The 25,635-nt window shown below is 40.0% G+C and overlaps 1 protein-coding gene across 10 annotated transcripts in view; it reads right to left on the bottom strand.

The window, feature by feature from the left end:
• LOC105684675 (KH domain-containing, RNA-binding, signal transduction-associated protein 2-like) overlaps nucleotides 1-25,635 on the bottom strand; it is a 54,617-nt gene that overhangs the window by 1,711 nt on the left and 27,271 nt on the right. For 3 of the 10 annotated variants that reach the window (XR_007277179.1, XR_007277178.1, XM_020851592.2), the window contains exons 2-7: nucleotides 20,402-20,523; nucleotides 10,545-10,664; nucleotides 4,251-4,560; nucleotides 3,749-3,863; nucleotides 3,537-3,671; nucleotides 3,059-3,159 (exon numbers count right to left, since the gene is read on the bottom strand). Coding sequence is in view for 8 of the 10 variants with exons in the window: in XM_020851592.2 (XP_020707251.1) it covers nucleotides 3,059-3,159; nucleotides 3,537-3,671; nucleotides 3,749-3,863; nucleotides 4,251-4,560; nucleotides 10,545-10,664; nucleotides 20,402-20,523 (903 nt within the window). In the remaining 2 variants the exon portion in view is untranslated. Of the gene's footprint in view, nucleotides 1-67; nucleotides 1,827-3,058; nucleotides 3,160-3,536; nucleotides 3,672-3,748; nucleotides 3,864-4,250; nucleotides 4,561-10,544; nucleotides 10,665-20,401; nucleotides 20,524-25,635 lie in introns of those variants that run through there. The other 7 variants (XM_012398227.2, XM_025746944.2, XM_012398224.3 and 4 more) reach the window with 7 other exon arrangements.

Raw genomic sequence — 25,635 nt, forward strand, 5'->3', positions numbered from 1 at the left:
TTATAAATATTTAACGTCATAATATTAATCGGAATGAGTATTATCATGTTTATAGAAAAAAAGGACGTTGGGTTTTTATTATTTTTATTTGTATTTTTCTCTTTATGACAATTACATTGTAGAATACGTGTTTCGTTTGCTTTTTTTGTTTTCATTTTTTTTTCTCGTCTTACACGTTTGTGGTTTATTAATAGTCAAGTATTTAATGGTTTCTAATGAGATAGTTGATAAAATGTTTATGCCTATAAGTCGTCGTTATAATAATTACATTTTTTCTTTTTTGTTTTCACAAAGGTATCTGTCACACGTTGGTCGTTATTCGCACAGCAATATTTTCCTGCGTTCTTTTTTCTTTTACTTCATTTTTAAGACATTTAAAGTATCTAAATACTTATCTATATTACGGACAATAATTACTGCTGTCTCTATAGCTCCACAATTAAATATGTATAATAATTGTTCGTTTAATCCTAGTACTTATTCATGTTGAATAAATTTTTTTTTAATTTTTTTTCGATTCAGTTGCATATTTATATGCAAATATTTCATTTATTAACGTTTACATTTTTTTTGCTCACATGTACCGTGCTGTACATTTTAGTGAAACGTATGGTATTTTTGATTGCGTTTTTTTTTTTCTTTTAATTGTTGCCAATTATCAGTTTAATGGAGAATTGTTCGCCCAGTTTTGATTAAAACATGAGGAGAGTAGATATTTCGTCATTTGTTCGAGTATAATATTATCGATTATGATTATCATTGTTATTATCTTACCCTTACAAAGATTATAAACAAGTAAATGACCCTAATGTTCTTATCTAAGTGTTTACTTATTTTACGCCACGGATCCTCTTCGTCCTCTACCCTTCGTCATTAGTTATCTTCCACAGGACCGCCATATTTCGGGAGAGGGTATTAAGGATTGGGTTTACGGCTTTTAGAGAAATTAAAACGTATTCTGTTTGATTTTAACGTTGCAAGAAAAAATAGAATAAAACAAAAATGACTGAGAAGAACTGCTGTACACGATGATTAGATCACGAAGTAATTTTCTATGATAGTTTAAAATTTTCATTTCATTTCTTTTTTTTTTTGCTCTCGTTTACATTTTCGTCATTAGGTTGTCCGGTTTATCCATCAGGAGTAACGGACTCTTGTTGACGTGTTCCATTTCCGGTCTGAAAATATATTGTAAGAAAAAGACGGAAAAAAAGAAGGAACGACAAGAAACGATGTGAAATTAGAGCATTTACAAATAGAAGTTTCCCCGCGATTTCACATTTTCATGCTTGTTATGTAATAAAATCAGAAAATATCTGTATATCAATTGCTTAAAATTATTGTAATAATTTTCGATAATTTTTAAATGAAAATATCGCGACGTCATCAACAACAATGCGGTTTTTTCGTTGTTTTTTTTGTTTTGTTACTTAATGGTTATTTTTATACGTTGATTTTTTTCTTCTTTTTTGTCTTATATTTGTTATCAACTTTTCATTTTATTCCATTTGTGTGAAGATCGATCGGAGTAGTCTCCTCGTGTCTGAGAGATTATTATTTTTCTTTCTTTTATCATCACTTGTTATTTTTCTGTATAAAACGATAAGGCTGCGAACGTAGGCAGAAAGTAACAGAGTTTTCATCTTTCGGAAAAGTGGAAAACGGAATTGAAGGGAACGGTAAGAAAGGTGGATCTGTATTGAGATGAAGATATTTTCAATATTTTTACTTGGACGGACGGGAATACGGAGCTGTGCGGTAGCGCGAGCTTGAGCTCGATGTGGTGGTGGTCTTGTATGATTTCCACGCGCGGCTCGATGACTCCTCTGCGAACGTCATTCAGTGATGTATTTTCATTATTACAAGTTTAACACAACACCGAAATTAATAATTTCAATATATAAACTTATAAAATATCTCCTTATTGTTCAGAATATTAAACAAGTTATTAAGAATTTTATTTAAGCCTCAAATGTCCAACGTGTTTTTCTTTTCTTTTCATAAATTTCTTTAGAATTGATTAAAAATGTACATCGTATTTATCTGAATACTTCGTCGTTTAGTATTTTGTAATTATTTTGCAATTTTAATAACTTGTTTTGGGAGAGAAGTAATAAATTTCATTGAAAATTAATGAATAAACAAGTAAATAAAATCTCTGGTTAATTATACAGATACTATCAAAGAAATGAGTAACAGCAAATTTTTGTTGCAAAAATATTTCAAAATTTACGGTTTAAGCAGGTGAAAGGGTTTTTCAGAAGCTGTACCCGAAAAATCAATACCGGAATAATCGAAATCACATCCCTACAACACGGTGGGGCCAAATTCAGGGGGGAGGGAGAGAAACAATGAAATCAACGAACTGAAAGGACAAATTGAAGGAACCAAAAATTTTCATTCATCTTGAAATGCAAATTTGTGCGAATGATATGAGAAGTATGATTTTGTTTCCTCAAGTTTATTGTGCCGTAAATTTTGAACTTCAGGGAGGATTTAGAATTGAATAATTAGTTTATTATTAGGTGATATTTTCACTATTGAATATTTCTTTATTACGATTAACTAACTGGGAAATTATATTTGGCTCAAGACACACTCTCATTAAATTTTACGCTATATCGCTTCATATTAGCATTATTAACTTGTTCTTTGTTGTTTTGTTTGTGTTTTTCTTTCGATTGGTTTTTTTTTTTCCTTTTTTGCACAGGACTAACGTACATAAAACAGTAATTAGCATTCGACGATTTGATTTTAAGCTTTGGTTTCCTTCTTATTTCGGCTTTTTGTACAAGATATAATTTTTTTTTTTTTGTCTTTTATTCAACAGCAGATCACCTAAATTTTTTTTTAACATGTCATTTATCATTTAATGTTATCATAATTTACGTAGGTGTCTATTGCAAGACAATACGGAATCGATCAGAACAAGTATTTAAACACTGGACTATTTGATCGTTTAAATATCCTCGACGGTTGATATTTATCAAGGTTGTGAAAATCAATTACTTGATAGCAATCTGATCAAATTATACCAGAAACACATAACGTCACGTACCTGGATACTCCGATGATTCGTAATAATCATGCGAAGAATGTGGCACAGTATCGTCCTCATACTCATACGTTGTGTACCTCGATGAAGGATATAAATCATCCCTGAAATAAAGAAAGTCCAGGTATCAACGAAGGTACTTCAGCCATTTTGATACGTGTAATTTACGCAGCTACGTAATTGGTATTAGCATTTTAGAGCGATGTGAGCGGTGGCACAATTATGTTCTTAAATTATATTTTCAGAGCTTAAAATAACGAATGAGGCTTGTTTATGCTCTGTTGAACGCTGTCTCAACGTCCACTTTAAATTTAAGCTCTAGTCAAATGCTGGCTTTTAGTCTTTAGCTTTCGTATACATACGGACATACATAAACACAGTGATTATAGTTTTTCATTTAATATTCATGAATATAATAACGCTGATAACAGTAATACTGGTAATAAACAAAGAACGAATATCCAGTCGAAATAAAACTCACGTCGATGAGGAAGTGTAATGACGATCGGCGTATCGACTGCTCGAAGAAGAAGAAGGATGATAATCATAGTCGTGATGAGAAGCAACTCGGCTGCTCGGTGGTGGCGTGGGAGCTTCGTACCTACGGGAAGAGGTTCTTTCTTATACTTTGAGTAAATAATTACATAAAAATTAATTATATCCCGCTCAATCGTTAAAAAGTTTAATATTTACCCGTAACCTTGGTCCATAGCAACCCTTGCACGATCCAAAATCGAGAATACTTTGGTCTTCGCTGGAACGGGGCGTGTTACAGGCCCTCGACTTGATGGGGGCGGCAGAATAGCGGCTGCAAAAAAAAGAGTAAGAAAAGAAATGGGGTAGTACGTCAATTACCAGGGCGAATGAAACTCTTTTCGGAGATAAAAAAAAAATACCTCATTCGAGCGACTGAATATGTTCAAAGTTTCAAGTGCATATATACCTCCGTACATACGTATATCATACCTAATTTACACCAGGAATAATCTTTTTTCTAATTATCTATAAAAGTTATAATATATTAACGGACTTTAGAGTATTTCAAAAATTATTAATACGTACGAGGGCAAATACACTTTTGGTAGACGAAGTTGAACGTTATTTTAGTCTGTCAATTCGAGGTGAATTACGATCTGATACAAAATGACGCGGTGTGAAAATTTGCGTATTAAAAAAAAAAAAAATTGAGCCCAACCTAACTCACCCCTCGATGATCTAGGCACCGAAGGGCGACTGCTCGGCCTGAGGATTCCGCCGCCTCTTGCCGAAGGTCTTCTCTCTTCACTTCCTGACGGATCGTCGGCCATGCTGAGTTCCATTTCCCGCATTTGCTCCTGACGAATATTGTCGTTATTGTCTGGTATCAAGTATTTTCGAACCTCGGCAAGGGCGAATGCGATGCGAGCATGAGCTTCCGCCGGTGGTGCCAAGGCGGCAATTTCGACATGAAGATCATCGGAAAGGTGAGCGTACTTCGGATCCAACGACTGGCGACACTCCTCTTCCTGTTAATTGATTATTCAATTTAGCAGAAAGAAGTTTCCAACTAATTAGCTATAGAAATGGGAAGTCTTCAAAGGAAATGGAATCGCAAATGGCCACGGAAAATTTCATGAAATTTACTTCCAACACCGTTTCACGTTATAGCTCTGACAAAGGAAATCGGTAGGGCTCGCAGGAGCTACAGTAAGCAGCATTTGGTTATTGCGAATAAAGTTTAAGGTGCCTAGTAGATTAGGAGATGCATTAAGAATCTTGATTCAAGAGAAAGAGGAGGAGAGGAGCTATAAAAATTTTAAATAGGGGCGCGGCAGAAGGTTGGGGAACGTGAATGAATATCTCTACGGATCAAGGGAATAATGACGAGGACGACGTGAACGATGATTTCAAGAAACACCGATGTAATTCCACTACGCCAGAAAATTACTGCAACGATGTTCGATTAAAACGGACGAGCACAAGCCGGCCAGAAATATTTCGACGTCTTGATTATTCCTGGACTTATTTAAAAGATCGTCAGGACCGCAAACAAGAGGGTATCATATACTCTTTAGAGAATTTCATTATGCTCACCAGAAATTTAACCGACCACCGAATAAGGGTCGAAATACATTCCGAAGAGTCTTAAAACTTTCGATTATTGGGTAACATTCTGCTCTACTAGCCTTAGGTATATATTTCGAATTTTGTTTTTTTCGTATTCGTTGATAGCTGCTGGGAAATGAGAAAAAAATCTCAGTTAACACCTTTGCAGACAGCTGATTACGTTTACTTGCGAATATAAATTGGGAATTCTAACATCGTTTCCTCTGGTAATTATCCTCGTATTATCTTCGAGACAATTAAGCGAAGCTGTAGAATAAGATAAAAACTAAATGCTCAGACCATAATTCGTATCGAACCTTTCTCTCTTCCAATTTCTCTGTATCCTCAGATCCTCCGAAGAGGCTTTAAACTTAGGATAGTGATAAATTTTCTCAGTAGCAGTCACTACCGGTTAAAAGAGTCTTCTGCGATTGGATTTTCAGTTGCAAGTGATTTAACGACGGCGGTTTGAAAGGTGAGCGAATTTCGAATGAGTTAAGAAAAATATAGTTAAAAACAGATGAGACGGGAAAGGAGCTACATAAATATGCGCGAGTTCGAAGAGCTATAGGAAGCGAACAATGTGAAAATAGACAGAGAAACGGTAAAAGTCAGCCATAAATTGAACAGTTTAGCCCCACAGTTCCGCTTTGCTCTCGTCGACGTTGAAAAACACCGTCGATCTATCATTTGGAAACTCGAAAAAAGATCTTTACGCGCGCCCCTTTTTTCACGTCACCTAGGTATACCTACGTATAAACCGCGTGACGTGCGAACTACACACACCGCATTCGTAAACCTTTCGTTAAAATTTCCAATCTCCGCACGTTTCTGCATTTATGCAATTTTTGCCAACATTGAATAAATATTGCTTACTTATTAACTAGCTATATCAAAATCATATACTGTCACCGATTGCGATTCGAGCTCTCTTCGGTATCGCGGGTTACCGCGGGTTTTCCATTTTTTTTTTTCCCTCATTTTACATGTCATTAGTTTTTATTCATTTTATTTTATATATTTTTTGTCGCGTTCACGTGCGGTAAGTTCATCTCCCACAATTTCCGGATCACTTTGAGATCACGGGTGGTACAGGGATCGGCGGTATACGCGCGTATACATGTAGCGCTGAAAGGAGAAAAAGCGAACGAAAAAAAAAGAAAAGGAAAGGGAACACGAGCGGAAAAATTTTCGACGGACAAAGAAATAAGAAATTTCATCAATCTTACAGTCACCGCATCCACGTCGTTATACCGGGCATTTCCGATAGGTATACACAACGAAAAAAAAAAAAAAAAAGGATACGCCCTCAAAAATTGCACCGCGAAAATTCTGAACGGTTTATACGGAAATGGAACTGCAGGAAAAAAAAAAAAAAAATCGTGTCGACCGTTATTGAAGAAAATCTGCAAAATTCCATCATAACACTCGGTGCGCGTGTGCTTTTATTGCACGTAAAGTATGCTTTGCTTCGTACGATGTTATATGCATCTGACATACGAGTGTAGGTACGCGCGACCATCATCTGAACACATTCAACTAATATTAACCCCTTTTTATGCGTTGCCGTAATGATATTTTATTATTTGCAGCGCGCTATAAGGGGTATAATCTCACAATTTAATATTGCGAGTTGTAGCGGGATATTATGGATTTCATTGAATCTTTTTTTGTTCCAGAAAAACTACGAATTTATTGAAAAAAAAAAAAAATCTAATAAAAAGTAAGAGGAACTGCTACCGTGGATGAAATTCAATACAATGGATATCGCGCACGCTATAGGTATAAGTTGTGAATCGAATTTTCAATAAGTGCAATATCCATTATACTTTTCAAGATCATACTCTGCATATATGGCTGGATATTATATTTGCAAAAAACTCCGCCAAATCTTTGGTCAGGCAATTCAGGAAGTTGGAAGATATTTTCCCTACACCGACACTGAAATTTAATATACCTGTACGTACATACACGCGCAAAACGTGGATCAATCACACACTTCTATACATCCATATATATATATATATATTTTACGGGGTGGTAGCAACGTACCGTCCTCAGGAAAAGTTCGATGACCTAAATATCCCTCGAGGAGGGTGTTTTTTTTTTCATTTTTCGACGTTAAATTTCGAAGATTCGCATTTTCATCGAAATGCAAACAGCGGGATATTTTTGGCACATGAACGTACGAACGATTTATACAAGTATATGTATGTTAAAAACGAATATGCAGGACAACGGGGAATCTGAGATCCCAAAATAATACGAAGGGGGCTGAAATTCCATGGCGTAAATCTTTGCCGTTCGAAATTCTATGGAGAAAATTCGATTCGTTGTGAGGGATTGCTGCAGCAGGTGGATCGCGTATAAGTAATCCGCTGATTCGTATTTATCGGTGAAATATATTTCCGGCTCGAAATATATTATAAAGCTGCAGAGATATTAATAAACGTGTTTCTTGACGCACACCCGGGACTCGAGATAGACGGAATTATCACTGGCGTATATGTATCTACAAAATTTATGACTGTAAAAAAGGGGGAGGGGGGGCGGAAAAGAAAGACCAAGTAAATGAATAAGTCGCGTTGAGCACGTGCGGATTTTCACATGGATTTCTTTTTTGTTTGGTGATTAATTTTATCCCTTAACGTTATTATGTATAAACGGAGACCCCTGCATCTTCGGATATCCGAGGGACTGACGATATTCGACGCTTCGATATATCAAGCTGGGCTTTGTAGCGTCCCGGCCGAACTAAGCCTCAGAGAAGGAAGACTAACTTTGAGTTGCCAATAATTATTTCCGAATAGGCTGGCCGCGTACGTACGTGTGGGTAGAAATATGGCTACGTACGTACGTGTTACGACACGTGTTCCACGTGTACGTATACAGATGAAGTACCAGTACCTACAAAGCGTAATGTATTATAACACCAATGCGCTAAGCGAAAAGCCAGGAGAAGATCCCAACTTCGGAGTTTCTAGGCTTATTAAATTCTCAAAGTTTGTTACAGACAAATATTAGGGGAACGAGCCTTTACCAAGGGAGCAAAAGTAACGCGAACCAAGCAACAATGGCGCGAGACAAGGGAAAGCGAGATTTTTTAATTCTGTCAAGTTTTTTGCCGTACAAATTGTATTCCAACACCTTCTCGAGCGTTCCGTGCGAAAATTAATTAACTCAACGTTTTTCGTTATTTCGTCGAAAAGTCAATAAAAGAAAGGAAAGAAAAGAAACAAAGGGAAAAGGGAAAGAACGTTATAGATTAAAATCAATATCGATCATTTCCGCGCTGATTGACAAAAGAAATTGACGAAAAAAAAAGTAATGAGCTGACGGAGGTCCGTATATAACGGCGAAAAAGAAGGAGGGAACGAGGAAAGCGATATTAGGAAGAATAAGAAAAATAAGTAAATTCGCGGTACCCTGAAGAATTTAAAGCTTCATCTGTATATTTAATGCCTCGCGGTACCCTACGGCGATAATATATGTACGACGACGCAGGCAGCGCAGGAGGATATATATTCAAACCCTCTCATTGCTAACACACTGTTATACATAGTATATGCGTATATATAGGTGTGTATACATCCATACGTTTGTATATATACCGACTACATATATGTATACATACGAGAGTTGAGTTATTGGACTGACGATATTGGCAATTAGGGTCGTTTAAATATACAAATTGGCAAAGGTACGAGACCAATTTCTCAAACGGTAAGTCAAGTATATTGATTCAATATTTTTTTGAATTTTCTTCCTTTTTTTTTTCTTTCCTACCATCCAATTTAATTCATAATTGCATTCCGCATGTATGTCGAGACACTTCATACGTTACTCAAAGTTTCCCCACAATTATCGCAAAATCGCACACAAACCATACGCAGAGTATGAAAAAGAAAAATTGTACAACCGAATGTATATCGTTACAGGTATGCCTGTCGGTGTAATATCGACATCGTCAGTCAATCATTGAATATTGGCAGAGGATATGGAAATACGAGTATAAGTATACATGTATAACAGAAAACGCATGGGCGCGCTGCGGGTAGAATATTATAGAGATGCGAAGAGGAAAACTAGTAAGAAGGAGGAAAAGAGGAAGGAAGAAAAAAAGACAATGGAAAAAGCGACCAAAGTCTGTCTGACGGTGAAAAAGTCTATATACAATGCGTCAAGATTTCGCTGAGCCTGTGACGTTTCGTTTTCGACTAGACTGGGTGGTTTTTCCGGTGGCACTTAAGTTGAAAATGTTTTCGGAGTTTCTTTTTTTCGAATCCCAAGCGATTGCGGCGACTCAATATGCGGTATACGTCCTCTAAAGGTAAGGACATAACGATAAGGGTATAGTCCGTTCCAGCGTTGGAAGAGAGAGGAGATGAAACGGGAAAACAGAAGAGAAGAGGGTAAGGGAAGAGAAAAAAAAATAAAACAGAATAGGAATTCGGAGGATAGGTTTTCGCCGGTTCCGATTAAGGTGAGGTGCATTTGGATCTTTAGAAATTGGTTAAAAAGGGTTCGGAAGCTCTGGAGGGACAGATTTGAACGTGTTCGGAATAAACAAAAGACTACGCGACGAAAAGTAAAAGGTTTACGGCTACGGATACCGAAAGCACATCGCGACCACCGCTGCGCGACGCCCAAAAGCTCCTCGAATTTCCTCGACGTACGTGTTGGACGTTTCACATTATTATGTATACCGATGTATATACGAACTGGAAATCGAGTACGCAAATATTCTATGTAGATATACTGTATACTTACATACAAATGTATACATAGATACGTACATTTCAGATGATTTTCGAGCACGAACCGCGAATCGTGCCTTGCACTGAACTCGAATTATTAGAATTAGGTGTGTCTACTCTCCCTGGCACGGACTGTAAAATTTCGTCTTTCTCCAGAGGCAATCCTTTTCGAGTTTTTGAGCCGTAGCCGTGAAATTAAACTCTCTGAAGCTCGTAATTCATCTCGGCTTTAAGTTCCAACGAACGCGCGCGAGAAACGTTATACATATATATTTATCTAGCTGCAGTAATGGGTAGGAATTATAGATATAACACGAGAGACGGACCCTTCGCAAACGGAGGATTATACGCATGGGCGATAAAAATGTCACGGAATCACTCGTCGTCGGTGGTAAGAACATGAAAAAAAAAACAAAAAACTACGTACAAAAAATATCATTTGGAATCTTATTTCTTTATTTTTCAGGAGCATCTATTTTATACGAATCGATGATTTCTGAAAATTTTCTTCCAATCAAATAATTGACCGCGTTAAACGTAGCGGAGTAACATTTATACCGAGGCTGGGGGGGGGGGAAAGAGGGAGGTGAAGGTGACGGAAGATGAGAAATGACGTGATATATTAGACGCCAAAATAGGCTTTGTACCTTTTGTCTGTCCTTCATAGACCCACGTCCTAAAACAGCCATCTTGCACATTGTTTCTTCCTGTAGACGTTTCATCGAGTTACCCTTGGGGCCCAGAAGTTTCCCGACAAAGTTGAACTGCAACAAGCACAAGAAACTGATTAACGTTTTCGCTCTCTGATAATAAGTGCGCACGTGAGCAATCAACCGAGTGTTCCATCCATGTTTATACGTATATGCTGCAGGAAAAAATCCAGAAACTTTTGTTTCGTTGAATATCCGCAAAAAAAATAAGGAAAAAAAAAAATTCTCTTGATTTTGAATATTTTTAATTACGTAACCGATGCAGAGACAGAGGCTGTTTCTGTCGGAATGAGATTTTTTCTTATATTTTGTCCCTAATTAATTTTTTGTGAGTGTGGTTTGAATATTGACAATTTTCAATAAAATTATACAATAACTGTACAATATTCCGACTTTTGAGCGATAAGATTCGAGGGGAGTGGTTCGTTTAATTAAACAATTTGAGAAATAAGTAATTAATCTTATCCCCAAGGGTGTAGGTATATTAAAATATTATAGGTATATATATAAACGTGTATATAAGGTATTCGCTAATCATCATTTTGAAGAAATTTAATTTCGGGCTAAATTTTTCAAGGATCCCTACGGAGAAATATCCTCGGTACAGAGCACGTGCGCAGCCGTTGTATAAAAGAAAAGAGATTGAACGAAAGAAAGGAAAAATGAGATGGAGAGAAAGAAAGAAACAATGTAAAGGTATAAATAAATAATTCGTATAGCGATTCCGAGTATACCTATACCTCTCAACGTATACCGTGCGTGAGCTTTTATTTTTGGTCTTGACATTTTAACCCGCGCAGGGGTGAAAACCGCGAAACACGTACGTGAGTACGTATACTTTCACGTTTTACTCGATCCAAGGTTTATTGTCTCATGGCTTTAGTGGCTCGACGCTGCAGTAACGGCAGCGGCAAAGAGGTAGGTATATAAAGAGGAATAAGGGAGAAGAATGAATAAAAAACAACAAAAAAAAAAAAAACGAAGAGAAGAGAACAGAAAAACAAAGAAAAAAAAAAAAAAAAATTGGAAAAGTGGCGGTGGCGCAGGGAAAAGTAAAAAGGAAAAGGAAGAGGAGAGGAAGTACGCCATATACAGTGGCGGGCGAAGCGAGAGCTCTCATTGTAAGGTAAATAAATAATGCATCAAAAAGAGATTTCGCCTAAAATACGACCTCCCTACGACGTTTCTCTTCCCCGAACTTATATCTATGTGTACCGGTATACTACATTTATATATATGTGGAACATGTCCATATATATATGTAATATTATTATATTTCTGTACGCAGTGACATACAGCAGGGGCGACTGTTTCGATGTTGAGAAAATTTCAAACAGATTATACAGCTTCCGTTGGTTGACATTGCTTGTATGCTTTTGTTGAAAAACAGCTCGTAACGTTAATGAAAACGCGATATAACGGCACTGCTGAGTGGATAAAGTGCGGTCATGTTTTTTTGCTTTCTTTCAATTACAGGATCTTGTTTTCTTCCAGGGTGTAAATTAGCCGCGTATTCGAGATTCGATTTCGAGGGTGTTCGACGCTTTCGGTACACCCTGTAGAGGCCTCGGTCGAATGTACGATGCCTATATACGTAAGCTAATAACACGTTTCTAACAAGATACAGTTATCGGGGTCTTGTAGTCTTAGGGCAGGAGAATGTGACCCATTTCAAATAACAGCGATTAGTTGAAGGGTAGTGGTACTATGGAGTAATTAATTTAATCATCCCCGATTCTCTTGATTATATTACACACCTACCTACACAGGCACGAGTTAAATTAATCCCCCAGTATATAAAGTTTCTATTTGGCAACCCGTGCCTCCGGAAGATACGTATTGGAACATGGACACGGGTATAGGGTGCGCTCGCCTACGCGACGTAGAAATTGAAGATGAAAATAAAAAAAGATGAAAGACAAAAACCGTGTGGAAAGATGGCAAAAAATTAAGGGTTGTGGATGACGGGTGGAAAAAAGACGTGAAAAGAAAATGGGACGTGTATAGTCGTTACTTCTGACGAGACAGCGGCAGCTGTTATGTACGCGCGACTGGTTTCAAGAGGGTCCTGCAGACGCCTCAATTTAAAAATCCCATTTCGACAGGAATTTTCTGTTCGACATACGAACATATTACGTATCTATAAGGCGTACGTATGGGTATGAGAAAATTCGGAGAAAATCATTCCGTCCTGTATTGTGTCGTTGGGGCAAGCTGAACATGTGTATATTGATCTTTTGGAGACGTCGAGTAACCTGGTACGTTACTGCGAAAATCTATATTTCTGCAAACCGTATTTTTAGAATCGTCCCTCAAGTTTTCGCACACGGCTCATTTCGTTTACTTTTCGAGAAACACGGGTCGAACCGAATTCGGAACAAGTGAAAGAAAGACGATGAAAATTTTCAACCAACCAATTTCAGTTTTCGACGCGTAACGTGGACCGCTTGTAAAAATTTCGCAACGGTATTACAGGGGTATTTTCATATTATTTCAGCCCTGCAGCTCCTTCGCTTCTCCATATAAATTCATGGAGTGCCCTAAATTTCTGTACGTATATATAAAGCGAAGCAGGTTCGGATTGGATTATACCTAATATAACATGGTCCTCCCTATAAATTCATAATTGATTAGAAAGGTCAAAGTAGGGTTCTATATAATCACACTTCTGACGAACCCCCATTCCTGCCTTCCATCCGTTGTAATCGACGTGGATCACTTTATTGCTTCATCTTCTCAAAACGCTTCAAATATTCCTCCCTTTCATTTTTCATCCCCTCTTTGTTACTTTGACAAACGAACTTCGGACAAGATTTGTCGGTAATGTGGAAAATTTTCTCTCCGCTGTCCGTCCGAGCTTTACGGCTAATAGAATCGTTTGCAAACTGAATGTGAGCGTCGTATCGTTAACGAGATCAAGTGCGAATCTACCGTGGCGTATTACCATTTTTATAGGTATCCAGAATTCTAGACGGTGAGCCATACACAGGTATACGTACAAATAGGAATGCCGATGCGGTCGCGGGATTTAACGTGGGAACTGGCAAAACGGCACGGCTCACTGCAGACCAAAGTAGCGCGAAGTAGTGATCGTGCCGAAGGTTATTGGACCGTACGTGGACGGCGCAGTGTGGTAAAGGGGTTGAAAAGGGAAGTGAAAAGCGTGAAGAATAATGCAGATTTGGCACAAGAATGAAGAGAAGAAATGCAGAGAGGGAACGACGGAAAGAGAAAGAATATATGGAGACACGTATGGTACGGGGGTGGATGATCGGGGGGTGCTTTAGAACGAGAGGAAAAATAAGTGAGGCGAACTTCATTAAAATTCCGGTTCACTCTCATATTTATTTCTGTCTCTCGGTAACCCGCGCAATCCGTCGTTGGAATTTTTTAATTATGTTGTTCACGGCTTAGTTTTTTTTTCTGGCTGTTTTTTTTTTTTTTCAATTTTATTTCTTTAATCATTTACCGCGAGCGTCAGAGTCGAGTTTTCGTGCATATATTCTTCAGCTCTTCGCCCCGCACACGGCTGCCTTACGGCGAATCACTTTTCACTTAATTTTGCGGGGTCATGTTTTGTTTGTTTCTTTTTTGTGGTTAATCTTTATCCAGTTGCCCCAATAACTCCGCTGACTTCGTTAAAATTTTTCCATTTTTTTTTCTTCTTCTTCTTTCGTTTTATCGCGTACAGACAATTCCTTTTCTCAAAATCGGATTCATGATTAAGGATTTTCTGTTAATTATTCGTAGAATTTTTCACGCCAACTCATTCGTTGGAGAATCGCAGCGAAAGTTTCAGCTGAACTGGAGGAATTAGGAAAAGTGCACTACGAATCCGGGTTTTCGAAACTCGCTATTCACGTAGTCCTCGAAAAGTATTGTACATAATGCAGATGATATTGTATTATTACGTACCCTATTACGTTATTGTCAAGACAATTCTTAAGAGAAAGGAAAAACCAAAACGAAAAATAACAAAAAAACAAATCAACGAAGTAATTTAAAAGTAACGATAACAAATGTCGACTGCAGAGTCTAGCAGCGAGTCATTAAAATTTTGTTCTCTTGACGCGCTGTAATTTAATACGTTGAAGCGAGTAACAGGAATGAGTAAGTCCATCTCCTTTAGAAAGTATAAGTCTGACCGAAGCTTGACTTCTTCCACTTACGAGATACTCTTCGCCGTCTATAGCGATACTTGAAAATTTATTCCCTCGGAGTTTTTCCGAAGACAATACCAAGTTATTTTCCATTGAGTTTCAATGAGCAAACGTATTCTCCGACGTTAACGACGATAGAGAAAACAGAGGAGAAAATACAGGGGAAAAGTAGCCGGAAAACTTTGAAAAACTTAAAATGAACTACCGAGGTGATATAGATCCGGTTTTGTACAGTGTGCGAAAACAAAAGGCGTCGGAGGTAGAATCAAGCAGAGGAGCTGTGACATCGAAAAATCCGATCTACTTGTTTGCTGCGAAATGGGACGGACTGCAAAGTGCATTCGCAGTCCATAAGCTAAACACGACGCGGCATTCCTTGTCACGTATCATCCTGTCCGCAGCTCGTTGATTCTGATCCACTGGGTATTTTCAAATTCTATATACCTACATACCTACACTAGGATGAAAGCTGCGTGCACTTTCCTTCTTTTTTTCTATCTCTTCGTTTTGAGTGAGTTTTTTTTTTTTTTGCTAAAGCACATCACCGACCACGTCGACTTTGTATAGGATAAAAATATGAAATGGATTTTGGTGCGTGCAACGGATACAGAATGTATATGTTATGATACGTAAGTGAACTTTTAGTCAGAATTCGAATGCGGAATTCCTGGTGTAATTTCGAAATATTCTCGGAATGCTTTTCGTTTTTTACGGGGTTTCGGTATTTTATCAATTATCACACTTTTTCAACTTTTCCCGCATTTCGGGGAATCTCTAAACCCAATTAAGGTATAAACGTTAATTGACGCGTCGAGCGGAAAACAATTTTGAAGTCCCTTTGATGAGGGGAATCTAGATGAAATAAATAAATAAATAAATGTTTTTCACCAAGGTCGCGTCAGGGCAGATCACTTGCTTTCTATTTTTCGTTCCAAAATTTTATCCGAATGATTAACGAGTCATACGTTGTTTCAATTTGTGATAAAATGTGAAATTCGAGCAACGAACGACGTGCATTTATAAGATGTTGACCGAAGAGTGAATTTGTCAAGGAAATGAGGTAAATTTAGAACAAGATCAATTAACCTGTTTCGCCGTTACACCTACTCTGCATATATCCGGTGAAATTACCAGCGGCAGCGAAATAAGAGTTGATTTATCCCATTGAAAAAGGCAAGCCGGTCCCCCGTACCTCGTAAATTTACCGATCTGGGTAAATTGGATTTTTTTTTATATCTTTTATTTATCTTTATTTTTTTTCTCATTCGTTGAAGAGCCTGATTTATAATGCGACCGGTCTCGCGACGAGCGACGGGAGAACCTTGAAAATTTTTCCCAAACGAATTGGGTAATAAAAATTCGAACCTTCGTACCGACAGAAATTAAAGAAAATTATTAACGGCGGTAAAAAAAAAAAACTCGGAACAATGAAAGTTGGCGGCCTAAGATACACCTTCTAATTGACCGATCGTCGTACAAGAAAATTCCGTGTGCACGAGGTGTATAATATTATATTTATATACGTCGTTCGAATAATCGGTTCAGTTATCATACATTTCAAAAGAGCTGAAATGTCTTTTCACGACGTTCAAATTTTAGCATTAAAATATTCTGATTGGCGTTTGAGTAACGAGAGAATAGCTGCATTGGGTTGTATCTTTCGATACATAAGTCTCGGAATTGTATCGAATACATAGCGGGTTATGTGCTTACGTATGGAAGCGAGTATCGCGCGAATTTCGGAGCCGAGAGTCCGCGAAAGCAAGACAATAGAACCAGCTGAGAGAAATCAGCTGCGGCGTTACCAACCATTTGACGTTATAATGCGGGGGGGATACCGAGGGGGTAAAACTTATAATTAATTAAGATTTTCAGTGAAGATTGAATTCATCTCGTCGGCTAATTAATGCCGTCAGCTCAGCGGCGATACGGAATTATCTTTCAGACAAAATCAAGATCTTGTGTCGAGGAGAGCGGCGGCTACGGACCGACGCTCCACTGACGGACATACCGGCCGAACGACTGAATGAATGACTGACTGATTTCTAGACTCATCAAAAACGCTGGAGACAAATTAGAAGAGAGTAGAATGAGAATGAGAGGACGATTTCATCTGCACGTCGTCGCCGCGCGATTCGTTATTACCTTTATTCTCCGATTCCGTCGAGCCTAATTACTCGCGTTTCAAAGGGTGTATATATCGTATCTGTGGAATCTCATCTCGAATTACAAATTTCACTTCGCTTAACTTTTCGGGTAGGCGATATAACACGATAATTTCAGTCGCTTCTCACCGCCGTTGCGACACGTCGAATTTACTATTGATTAATTTCCTCACGTATCCAGATTCATTTTTCGGCGGCTTCGTCCGGACGACGTGGTACAAATGGATCGTAATTAATAAATGCGAACTCTAATGTCATGTGAAAGGAGCGTGCAGAAACTTTAAACACGTGACGTGTGTATCATACGTGTAATAGCGAGGGTAGGCAGCGGGGTACAGGGCGGTGAATTATTAGGAGGGGTATATATCACTATAGAGCTGATGCAGCATCAACAAGAAGTAATTCTGAGAAGGTTAGCGGAGAAGGAAGCGAGAGGTAGATGTGGGGAACAGGGAGCAGTGTTAATCATAAATTGACCCGGCGGGCGGGCGGAAGGCCTAGTTACGTTCGCCGTCGTACCATAGGCTACACACAGTACCGATTATATCGGAGGGCGTAGGTCCATCTCCGCCATATATTGGTTCAATCGATCTTGATTTATTGCTGATTGCAGTATATTTGGAGTTTAGGAAGCCTTCCATCGTTTTCATTGCCACGTTTCCAGAGATAGAGGGAGGCCCTCGGGGGTGCGAGGGTACGATATTACGTGGGTATAAAACCTCGTTTTTTAGCAACGGCTCGCCTCAAATCATTACGATCAAGAGAATTCGATCAAAATCGACTCGACCCCCCCCCCCCGCGATGAAAAAGTTATCGGCTACGTGCTCGATTCCAAATGGCGTTGTGATAATTGAGACGAGTGCGAAAAACAACTTCTATTCAGAAAGAGAGAAACACGATACGTACAACCGATACAACGTCAGCGAAAAGGAGGAAATAAATTCGGTACACGGGCGATGTTTTAGAGCGGACATAAACGCTAACGGACATAAACGATTGGGAAAGATCGGGAAAGATCGGAAAAGCTCAGGAAAGATCGGAAAAGTTCAGGAAAGATCGGAAAGGCGCCGGAAAAGCTTGGAAAAGCTCAAAAAGCTCAAAATTGCGCGCGGAAAAGCGCGGGTTAGGTTGGGTACGGCTGATTAATTAAGAATAAATAAGGTTCGATCGGGGGAAACATCATACGCTACCGGGGGTGGACGGGAATCCGATATGGCGACTATCACGTGTACACGAGGACCGAAGCGAACCGGGCGTAGCTCGGAGTCACGCATAAAGAATTACGAAGAATTTCGTTGATCACGTGCCCAGAATATCCGGCGCTTACCTGAACACGTTGTGGATCGCGCAAATAGAATCTCGAATTAGATTCACGTTTCACAGTTCAATTCGGGATTCCCTGAAAACTTCCCGATCAAAGATACGTCGCAGGCGAATCCCGCGATCCAAACAAAGAGTCAAATTCTATACGTGTACACGAAGAGGTTTCGCGTTACACCGGGAGTCCACAAGTCCCGAGAATCGACTCCGATTGTTCCCTAAGCTTAAATATACACTTCGATTGCTTCTCCTTTTTGCGTTTCGACCCTTTTTGCTTTTGGCAAATATTTCGCGATTGTCGGTGGCCGCAGGTATGCGCAGGTGACGTCATATAATTAAAACGATGTCGAAGACTCCGGGAGCAAACGCGGTGCAAATTTATGCATATGAGCGGGAGATTTTCAATTTACGGACGGAATAATGTGAATGGCGAACCGAGTGAGCGGAGCGTATGATCAAATCTGATGCATGCGAAAGCGCGGAATTGAACGCGTTTCACTATTAATATAAAATATACACCTACGTACACGTACTACACGTCACGTATAATACATACACGTATGCATATGTTTATCGGAGTTCCTGTTCGCCGTAGTAGACATACCTACGGGAATATACCGCAGAAGTCGTTCCTGACGTTACCCGCTACCGTTGCTGCGCGGCTGCTGGGATCGGTTAGGAATTAATTTCATTTGGGAGAAGGAAATTAAAGTAATTGTTGCCCCGAGTCTACTGCGTTACGACGTGTTCTCGCATTCGTGTATCTACAGCTACTTCGAATTCCTCGCGTACCACAATTTCGTCCCTAAATATGAATCTTGAGTGAAACCGATCGAATATCGACTGCTCGTGAAAGAACGTCGACGGTATCGTGGGGTATGTTAATTCAACCATCTCCTTTTTCCGCATTGTTTTTTCGCGGTTATACTCAAGTGCGTCGTTTGACGTCCGCGTATCCCACGGGACACATTTTCGGGAAATGCGCGATGGGATCGGTCGGGGTGGACTTCGCGATGTGCGGTGAAGTTTGATGCAACGCCTGCACGGTGTTACCGCCGCGATGGAAGGGAAAGGGGGAAATAGGGAGAGAGAAGAAGGGAAGGGCCGGGAAGAAGAGAGACAGGGAATAAGCAGAGGCGGTGAGGGAGAGAATCCGTGCAGTCCACATCCATTAATCACATAACGCGCACGTGTTGGCTCTCGGCTGATAACGATAACGTCGCTAATTATCGTCGAATCGTCAGAGAACGTAGTACCTACCTATCCGGTTACCCACCTGCTGGCTGCACGATCAACCTTTCGCGGGGGTGTTACGGGGACGCGCGGAGTGGACGGGGCTTGGCAATCGCTGGTTTGCGATATGCGGCCAAAGGGTTGTTACCGCTTACGGTGCTGCAGTTATGACGGTATCGCAGTTGCAGGTGTTTGATTAACGGATGCGCGATACATCGTTATCTGAGTCAAGATTTTTTCGTTTACATTTTTTTTTTCTTTTTTCTTTTTTTTTTTTTGTAGGAAAAGAACGCGACATTCGAATCGGTATGCAACTGCAGTTATGCATTATCTGGGAAAAGGCAGAATAAACGTTGCACTTTCGTCGCATTTAACAATGTAACAGGATCTGTTTAACGCGAATAAAATAATGTACGTTGAACCTAATTGTCTTGTGTAGAATAATTTTTTCTTTCTCCCATTCCGCACGACAGAATATTTTGAAAACATACCAAACAATTATGACACGGCATGATTTTACGAACACCAAGTCGAAGGGTTAATAATTTTCGTATAACCACATTTTAAATGTACGTGAAAATCTTCATCGCGTCGGGCGTTACGAGAGCTGGATATATTTTTAGTGTATAGAGTATACAATTACTTCTTATAAATATTTCTTCTCAGAGCCCATAAGTCACTCAACTCATTCAGGATTCACAACTGATTTCAGCAGCCCATTAATTTCATCTCAAATACTGCGCCGTTATGAATCTTTTTCTCCACAACACATATAATACCATGTATACTGTTGTAAATTTTTTTTTCATACGAATTGAATAAATCAAAGGTAACAAAAAACCAATACGTATATCGTATACGACAATTACAGATACGTGTGAGAAATGTGTGCGTGAGAAACATTTATAATGCTTACCTTTGGATGTTCGCGCACCGGTACGAGTACCTTGACAGCGACCCTTATCGGTTTCTCTCTATAAATATCAACGTACTTCGGGTCCCTCAGAGGTTTACCGATGGCCTGAGTCTTTTGAATTTCTGTAACAAATAACGAACGAATATTCTTTGAGATTTATCGTCAACGAAATCGACGCCCATCGGACGAACTTCTAGTACAACAAAGTGTTACGGCTATGCAGCGAGTGCACCCCACCGCACTGTACGCTGCGGCATTTTGTGCTTTTTCGTGTTTATCTTTCGAGTTTGTTACACATCGTCTGGTCGTTTGTTTCCTTCGACAGAGACTAAATTTATAGACCATATCCACGGTAAACGTGACATCGAATCTGACCGCGTAAATTTTCTACAGATCTATGCAGCGCTATTAGTTTTTCAAATTGTTACCTCGAGCGCTCGCGCATCGTCATTTTTCTCTGAAAACTTTTTCATTCGTTGTTTTTTTCTTTTTTTTGTCTTCTACAAAAATTTTGGGTCAATCGACCGTTTCTGGGGGCACTCGTTCCGCGGCTAGAAATGGGACACACACGTGGGTCGGGTGTCGGATATTTCTGTTCGACGGATGAATCGATTCGAAAATCAGTGAAGGGGGCACGGGAATGGAGAAAAGAAAGAAAAAGAACAAGAAAAAAATGTAGAAAAAACCGTGACGGCAAACAACTTTCCAAGTTGATGCAACTTCACAATGGTTGATCAGGCACAAAAGGTTCACTCCGGTGTGGACCGCGGCACACGTCAGAGGAGATGAGTCGCCCCGGAGTATCCTTGATAAAACTTTTTCAAAAGGCTCGTGTTTTTCGTTCAGCGTGAGCCAAGGATTCGCTCACTCGTGCGCGCGTATCTTCTATTTTTACTTACACACCCTCACATTGTGCGGATCGACGCGCTATCTTGCCTACGCTATCACCATCGACATCGCGAAACCACCGTATACAACCGCTTCGTCGTCCTCCGCCTCCTCAATTTCACCGAAGTACACCGATGTTCGACGATACAACGTCGAGGTCACGTCGAAATCAAGCGTTCGAAAAATTTCAAAACTACCCATTCCTAGCGAGAGAAAAAAAAAAGGAACTTTGCCTCTCGGTATTCTGAATGAAAAGAGATTGTATGGTGGGACTCGATGCGGAGGTTTGGAATTATCACTCCGAAAAAATTTCGAAGTAAAAACTGCTGCGATAAACGAAGCAGTGGTTCAGAAGGGCGACGCGACGTCGCGCTTTTCTGCACTCGTGCGTTTTGCCAGCTGCAACTGCACGGCGAGGAACAAAAAAAAAACAAACGAAAAAAAAAAACAGAAAATGAAGAAGTGGAGAAAGAATAGCGAAGAGAAAAGCTCGGGTTATGGATACACGTATACCTGCGTAGTAGCGAGTACTTGACACGCCTTCGGGAGATTACGCTATGTGGGAATGAAATAAAATTCTATAGACCTTAACAATAATAGCGAAGGTACAGAGTGAGAGGGAAATTCGGGAATAATTGGTAGATCGAATGGAGCGAGACACTCGACGTTGAATACCTCGACCCCCGCAGCTATATATTACACTCGAATAAGATGAATAAAGTGAGGGTGGAAACTGTTTCAGGGATTGCTATAAATCCTTGAACAAAGGGAGCCGCTCTGGAGAGAGCCAAGGGCTCCGATGACGATTGTACGTACCTACTGGCCGTATATAATATACCAAATTTTGGTAGATATATATATATATAGGTATACGTATCGTTCGTTGTTCGTAGAATTTTTGAAATTCAAATTTCAACGATTCGGGGGGCATCCACTCCTTTCGCGGTGATAAAAGACGACGCGAAGTCACCCAGCCGCATCAAATTCGAAGCAAGAAAAGCAAATTTCGTCGGATATTACAGAAGCTGAACGGTTCGAAGTTGACCGTTCTTTCTTCCATCAGCGAATTTCAGTTGTTCGCACATATGTTTAATACATCCGAATCCGAATGGTCGTATTGCAGTTTAAATTCGGTTGTATAGGATCTGCCGAAAAAAGTTTTTCTCTTACGTATTCCATGTATGTTAAGACTCGCATTAAAAGTTGAACGCTTTCCCGATTCAACTCGAGGATCAAAAAAATTCCGAAAGTTTTACACAGGCGACGGTGAGTTCCATTTTCAGGGGAATTTCGATGGATAGATATTAGGGGAATTACGGGTGCGTAATGGATTCCCGTTCGAGGTGACTATCGGACTTCCTGCCTCCAGTGAGCCGCGCGGCGATACCCGTAGGACCGCAGTAGTCAACGAGCGAGTAAAGTCCACGAGGAGGATGCGCCGGTGTATCTGGCACCGGAAACTGAGGTGCGGTTATATTGTCTCCTGAATTATTGATAAATATGTTCAATGTTCCGTCCAACGTTTCCTGTCGGCCACCTCGGTGCTTTCTATTTCTCGCGGTTACGGTACGTTGGAGTTTGTCCGTGTTTATGCCGGAGATCTCCGTGGCCACAAGGGGCCTCCGAAGAAGTAGAGATATCGCTACATCTATACCGGAGGTGTTATCGCACGTTGTGTTAAGGGGGTCGGCCTGCGGAGATGTCCGCGACTAGGCGGGAAATCGAGAATAATGAGCGTTCCTCGAGTGTTTTATTGGTTTCGGAATTTGAAATACGACGGGGGTTCGGGAGCCGCGCCCGGATATCCCGTTGGCTTTGCCGAGCGGAGTCCGTGTCCTACCGTGCGGATATCCCTACGTACCTCGCGTACGTATATGGGACTAAACCGCCAGGTTATCTTCCGATTTCGGCTCGCTGTATATACCCCATGTGTACGACGTCCCGCCGCCCGAACCGGCGCATACCCACCCGTTCCGCCATCGTTTCTTAGGACACCGTCGCCAGATAGCCGATATGTCTTTTATGGGGTTTTACGGTTAAAAAGCCCGGGGTCTAACAAAGATTAAAGTATACGCGAAGTCGGATGGAGGAGGAGAAGGAGAGGAGAAGAATGCCGCGGGTCGAAGAAGATATGGTTATATCGTGTGTAAGATTGCCGTGTCTGTATACATAGGTATACACACATACGAAACTGCTACTGCAACCTGTAGAATCTTTTCACTTGAATTTAGCGCGATATTCGAGATATCGGGGGGCTATATATGTATGTGGCTATACGGAATCCTTACAGATACGTAATGTCACAGCTATTGACCGTCATTTTGCCCTCGGCGGGTATATCGCGATGGAAAAAAAAAAAATGAAAAATAAATAAATAAACGACTGATAAAAAAGTTGAAAAAACAAGAATATATACTTTCGTCGCCGAAGCTATCGGGGACATGCATGAAACGAAATGACGTATCTCAAGTTCGTATTTGTACGATGTAGAATTTTATCAATATTCGTAAGACGACGAGAAACCCAGTTTTTTCGATCGAAACGACAGAGGTGGTTTAGGAGGTTTAAAGTTCAAGCGAGGAATTTCAGTCCCTAAAAAGAAGTATGCTATCCACATAGGAAAACTTTTCCTCCTTCCTGTTACGATATTTACCTACACAGAAGTAATACCTTCGTATAGGTTCATAGGTGAGCTCGATAGAAAGGCAATCTCAATCAAAAACGGGAGATATGGTACGGCATAATGCGATACACGTGGAGGTGGGAACATAAAATGCATGTACCGAATATATGAGCATGCTCACGTTCTTTAACATCCTTATGAAAAAATATAATCAAAAGTTTTTGGCACGAAGCTCTTCTCCGTTTCACAAAAAAGTCTAAAGTGAAAAGAGACGAGAACAGAAATGAAGACGAGAAATTTTTTTCTTCTTTTTTTGTTCAGCCATCGGAAACGGTGTTTCAAGTTCAACGCGAATCAAAATTTTTTTACCAGAGATACATGGACCGTATAATTCACCGGGTCATGTACGTAAAAATAGAACGTCATACGTCGGAGAAAAGGAAAAATAATTGCTGTACGGAGAGTAAAAATTACTCAACAACGTGGTCGCGCCTCCGCTCTCACGGTATCAAAGTTTGAGCAGATTTAGACCAGCCGTATAGCTTCATATAAATCCGCATACCCGGAAAATATTCGTTGCTATAGCCGCTCGAACTACTGCGCTAGTATTATTAAGGGAGAGTAATTAATGGATTTTCTACGAAGGTGGTATGCATGTGCCCGCGCGCACACATGCGCAAGTTTGTTCATATTTATACACCCGTGTATTCAAATGCGAGATGCTGCAACGCTCGCTGCACTTCACAGTTAAGGTTGAATGGCTCTGAAAAAGTCATATAGGTACCTACATATGCGCGCACCAACTTTCTTTTTTCTTCTTCCTTTTTTTTTCATTTTTTTTAGTTTTTTTTTTTTCTACCCCGTTCTCACGGAGTTCTGCATCGCCTAGGTAGAGCAGCGGTGGTGTACAGCCGTGGATAGATATAGGTTTTAACGATGCTTCTCGCCTCGCTTTTATTAACGACCACTATTATAAGCGATTATCGTTGGAAGATCATTAAAAAAAATTCTTTTTTCGTTGACGTGGAGAAAAATACCGTGAGAAAATTGTCCTAATATACTTCGTGAGTTCTTCGTTGCTTGAAAAGTGCGATTTTTTCTACATATAATGAAATCGGGCGTCGGAATCTGAAGTCGAGATGCGCGGTACGTAACTATACGAATTGGTGGGGTGAAATTTGAATGGCAAATTTCTGGCCTTTATACGCAGAGACTTTTCACTAGAGACGTGTAGCTACAGTTTTACTGGTCTAACAGATGATGTTTTTATCCTTGTCTCCGTCTCGCGAGGACGAAATGTTAAAACATTTAATAGCCGGCTCCCTAGTCATACTTTGCATCTGGTTTATGGAAAATACCGAGGGCGTCGGATTCCCCATAAATTGTTGGGGTGGGTTTGTCATGTTTCCTTTGTTGGAAGCAGAAGAACGGTTTGCGTTGATGAGCCGCAAGTAGTGATTAACGCGTAACCCTTTCCCATCTTGCAACCATCCTCTCTCCACCGTCTTGGAGAAAGGCGAGGGCTGTACATGCAATAGCACAACTATATAGAACTTCGCTGTCACGCGAATAAACGGATGGTCCAAAACTATAGCTGCTGCTCCCGTGCCGGTGCTTGTTTTGCTTGGAAAAACAAGATGAGAAAGTAACACGCGATAAGATTGATAGGTCTAGACGCAACGGTGCGAATCATTTCTCTATTTATTATGTGCATGAAATTCAT

The sequence above is a fragment of the Athalia rosae genome, chromosome 2, assembly GCF_917208135.1.
Source record: "Athalia rosae chromosome 2, iyAthRosa1.1, whole genome shotgun sequence".
In the NCBI taxonomy this organism is placed as follows: Eukaryota; Metazoa; Arthropoda; class Insecta; order Hymenoptera; family Athaliidae; genus Athalia; species Athalia rosae.